The 4621-nt window shown below is 36.5% G+C and overlaps 1 protein-coding gene across 1 annotated transcript; it reads left to right on the plus strand.

Moving 5' to 3' along the window:
- The first annotated feature begins 2050 nt into the window (after window positions 1-2050).
- LOC149951582 (uncharacterized) lies at window positions 2051-2824 on the plus strand. Its single transcript, XM_090169595.1, has one exon. The coding sequence runs from the start codon at window positions 2051-2053 to the stop codon at window positions 2822-2824; it is 774 nt and encodes a 257-aa protein (XP_090025721.1).
- The last annotated feature ends 1797 nt before the right edge of the window (window positions 2825-4621 follow it).

Raw genomic sequence — 4621 nt, forward strand, 5'->3', positions numbered from 1 at the left:
CACGTAATATTTCTAACCAATAAGGATAGCGCATTACGCGCGAAGTAGTGCATTTGTGGTATTCCGGTCCGCGCTCAAGATGAAAATTTTTAATTTTATTCCCTGGCAACCATATCACCGCCTCGCGATTTCAAATAGTCTCTCTGTCAAATGCTGACCATTATTTCCTTCGATAACGGCTGGTTTTAATTAATAATTACCATATCCATTGTAAAATAAACAAAAAAAGCTCGTAGCTATAGCTATTATTTCAGTTAAACTTGCAAATTGTTAGGCCTTAACATCGTAGATTTACCAATAAGTCCCGATCTCTGCTCTTAGATGGCGCCACGCTCTCCACGATTTAAGTGAGCGTTATTCTAGTTACGTTTTATTTCTTTTCAAAAGTCGTGTTATTATTTTTTAAATGTCGCATTTTAGTTTCTATCATATATCTACTTTATTTAGGAACTAAATTAACCAAATTATCGAAAGCCAAAGTTTAATATTCACGTATTTTATAGAGAACTATTTTTCATCGTGGCGGAGTACAACCGATACCTTTGTGTCCCTGTAAAGAGGCGAGGGGGAAGTCATTTCCGAAGCCCAAACATTTACCCCTCAAATAAGACGTCGTGCGGTTGGACCCAAGTGCCAGACTTTCTCCCCCTATTTACTTTTGGTAATACCCTCGTGTTTGGTAGGATTTACCAAGCTTTCAAAATATTCAACTTTTGCCTTTCTCTTTAGAGTAGTTTTTGGAGCAATATTCATACACATATGAGAAGGGAAAAGGTCCTTTTAAAGGGGTGGGTATGATTTTAAAACTATCTGTTACTGGATGGCGCCACCAGTTTAAAAAAATATAAATTATTTAACTTTATTTAAATGCTTTATTTATCTATAATTAAATATTAATAAACGTTTAAAGGTATTATTATAGTTTAAAATAGTTTTTAATTTATTTTTCAAACATCACAATTTTTATTAGTACATGACGGTTACTTCTTGGCTCTATTATAAATTTACAAATTTTAAATTTTACTACATGACGTTTCGGGTCTCGACCCTATCCGAAATTAACTAAAATATGCGGTAATTTCACGTAATACCGTGCATGTCAGGCGCGTAGGAACGTTTTGGGTTAAGGGGGGACAGTTTGAGTGTTGAATTTGGCGCCCCCCTCATCGTCAAGCTTTTGGCGCCCCTTTCAATAACTTTTCGCGCCCTTTTCGAACCAATTTGGCACCCTTGTCCAGTTTCAAGGGGGTACATTGTTCCCCTGTATCCTACAATCCCCCTGTTCCTACGCCACTGGTGCAAGTTTTGGCCAAGGGTGAAAAAACGAGCTTTTTCCTATTTAAAAATCGGGTGGGCGGAAGTGGGTGTTTAATTTTGTTTTTAATTTTTATTATTTAAAAAAGATATCGAGAGTATAACGTATAATCAGCTAGGCTAATACCGAAGATCTCGGGGTAAAACCCCTTAAACCAGTGGGGAGAGAACTTGCAAACTCTACGCAGAAGGAGTTGTACCGAGTGTTCACCCAGTGCCACAAGCTGGGATCGAACCCGGCTCCTCTTGCTGCGAGGCGAAAGTGCTAACTACTACGCCACCCCACTTGTAATTTATCACCTGCTTTTCATTTACTTTGTACTTTCTTGCATATGGAAATTTATGGTCAGTATTGCTTTCTATACAACAATGGCCATTTTCTCACTATTTGCTAGTTTTTTTCCGGCACGTGTCCAGGCAAAATCTAGTTTTTCGAAACTCTGTTAAGAACTATATAGACAACTGAGTCCCTCTATGGTATTCCTTCGTCCATGATTTAAAACACGAAGTTTCCATCATGTACTAAAATTAAATTGATGTTCTACATGAACATATTTTTTTAAATAACGATTTTTTTATAATCGGCAACTTAAGTCTACCGTAGTTCGCATATTTATAATAATTATATATTGCATATCAAATTGTTAATAGAGTTGAGCTAATAAATACAACTATAGGGCTAGAACGCATTCAATTAAGATAGTTAAAAGTCATTCTTAATTTCGTTTATAGGCACATGGACAGTAACCACAAGCTTATAACATGGAGATTTGTAATTCACGGCTGCATCGATGGTTTTAGTAGATTGCTAATATATATACGATGCCTGTACAACAACAAAGCCACAAATGTTCTTGATTTGTTTGAACGAGGCACGGCTATTTATGGAACACCTTGTAGAGTACGTGGAGACATGGGCGTCGAAAATGTTGATGTTGCTAGAACAATGCTACGCAGAAGGGGTCTGAATAGAGGCAGTTTCATCACTGGACTTTCAGTTCATAACCAAAGAATCGAACGTTTGTGGGCAGAAAGTAATCGCTTGGTCGCATCGTACTACAGAGATATTTTTCATTTTATGCAAGAACAAGGCATTTTAGATTCTACAAATGAACTTCACATTTACGCACTGCATATGGTTTATTTAAGAAGAATCAATAGATCGCTAGATACTATGAGGAATCAGTGGAATCATCACATTATCCGTAATGAAAATGGAATGTCACCAATTATTCTTTGGAATACAAATAGAATTGACAGGTTCAGACAATCAATAGAGAATAATACATATTATGAAGACCCCATTGCTTATGGGGTCGAAGGTGAGCTAACCGAACCTATCGACACCCAAAACAACGTGATCGTCCCGCAAATTCAGCAGTTACCCGTCTTGCGAGAATTGGAAAACTTTGATGCTCTTCGTGATGATGGTAATCATGGAATCAACCTGTATATATTCGTTATTGGAATCTTAGGACGGGCGAATGACATTCATGGAACAGGATATTAATGGCTCATAACATAATTTATCAAACTAGGAAGTTTGTATTTGTTACGGAATAAAAATATACGCGCTTTACACCGCAATGTGAAATAAATGGCTCGCTTTAGGTTTATCATTTATTCTCTTGTATCATTTAAGACAAACAAAAACGAGATTTCATATATGAAACAAAATAAAACTGTTTTTTTTTTCAAAAACACCGCCTTTAAAAATTGACTGTGAAAATCCAGCTTAAGCAATTCCCCACAAAAATTACTCAACATTTGTGACACGCGTAAAATTAGAAAAAGCTCCCCTTATTTCAAAATAGCAAACTCCGCCCATTTAGTTTCATAATTAATACTAAATAAAACATTTTGTTAAAATTTTTTAAACTCTATATGTCATTTAATATCGAAGTTCGGACATTATTTCGGACCGTATTATGAAACAAAGGGGAAAGTTGTCCATCAACCGAAAAGGAATAGTAGCAGCTTCGCAGTCACTTTATTAATCTGGACCCCGGGGTCCATAATTATGGTATTGGCTAAACCGCATTCTTTAAACTATACACGGTGTTACGGATAAGAGTACCGAAACTTTCTATATGCATTCTATGGGTCTCTATGAGTAAAAAATGTCCAATAAACAGGGGTCCTAAAGTGCTTCATTTCAGAGATATGGGCTCCCAAAAAATTACCCCAAAAAACCGGACACAGCCTTAAATCTGGCAAACAATATTCTTCCTTGAACCAAATGGTTTTCATTAAACTATCAATTGTTTTTCATCCGTGAGGCGAGAAACTTTAATAACAAGTGGCAAAAGTTCATTAATGTCCTTTTATAAGTAAAATGAGTTTGAAGACAAATATAAGCCATTTGCATGGACGAGCTCAAGAAAAATGGGTTAGAAGCTCAAAGATTCAACTAGCAGTAGACTTCTAAAAGACTGGTGTCAGATCGACTGTCGTTTGAGTCTGTAAATAGATGACTCAAACAAATACAATAAATTTGTGTCTTTAATTTTAATAATTAAAATCGTATCAATAAATTAAAATTGCTTGTATTTGTCTACAAACTCATTTTACTTCTAAAGGACATTAATTAACTTTTGCCACTTGTTATTAAAGTTTCTCGCCTCACGGATGAAAAACAATTGATAGTTTAATCACGGACTGTAAATTTTAGAGGACCGGTATTCCCGAGGTATTTTACGCCCCGTTCACCGATCAGGCAGGCTGACGGGAGTCGCTCAAGGTCATAAAAAAAAACTAAAGCGCGTGTCATTCGGTCGGCCAGATTTCCAGATAACATGCGGAGGGGGGGGGGGGGGGTCTATCTCTATGCGTGGTACAAATGACCTTGACGGACTCTCTCTCTCTAGTTCGAAGTGATTGATGCTCGGGGAAACCAAAATTCTACAGGGGGAGGCTACGCTTTACTCGTCCTCTAAAATTTACAGTCCATGGTTTAATGAAAACCATTTGGTTCAAGGAAGAATATTGGTTGCCTGTGTCCGGTTTATTTAGGTAGTTTTTTGGAAGCCCATATCTGTGAAACGAAGCACTTTAGGACCCATGTTTATTAGACATATTTTACCCATAGAGACCCATAGAATGCATATATAAAGTTTCGGTACTCTTATCCGTAACACCATGTAGAAATGAAATCGATAAATCAATTTTACCATTTTAAATTGTCGCTAAACACAACGTAGTAATTAACGTCTGCATAATCTGGGAAGGCATAGATTTCTTCCGTTATTACTCAGAAAAAAATCAAATGGATAAGTTTAGATATGTATTTCATTATAAAGACACGGTT

The sequence above is a fragment of the Leiobunum rupestre genome, chromosome 3, assembly GCF_980474605.1.
Source record: "Leiobunum rupestre chromosome 3, qqLeiRupe1.1.hap1, whole genome shotgun sequence".
In the NCBI taxonomy this organism is placed as follows: Eukaryota; Metazoa; Arthropoda; class Arachnida; order Opiliones; family Sclerosomatidae; genus Leiobunum; species Leiobunum rupestre.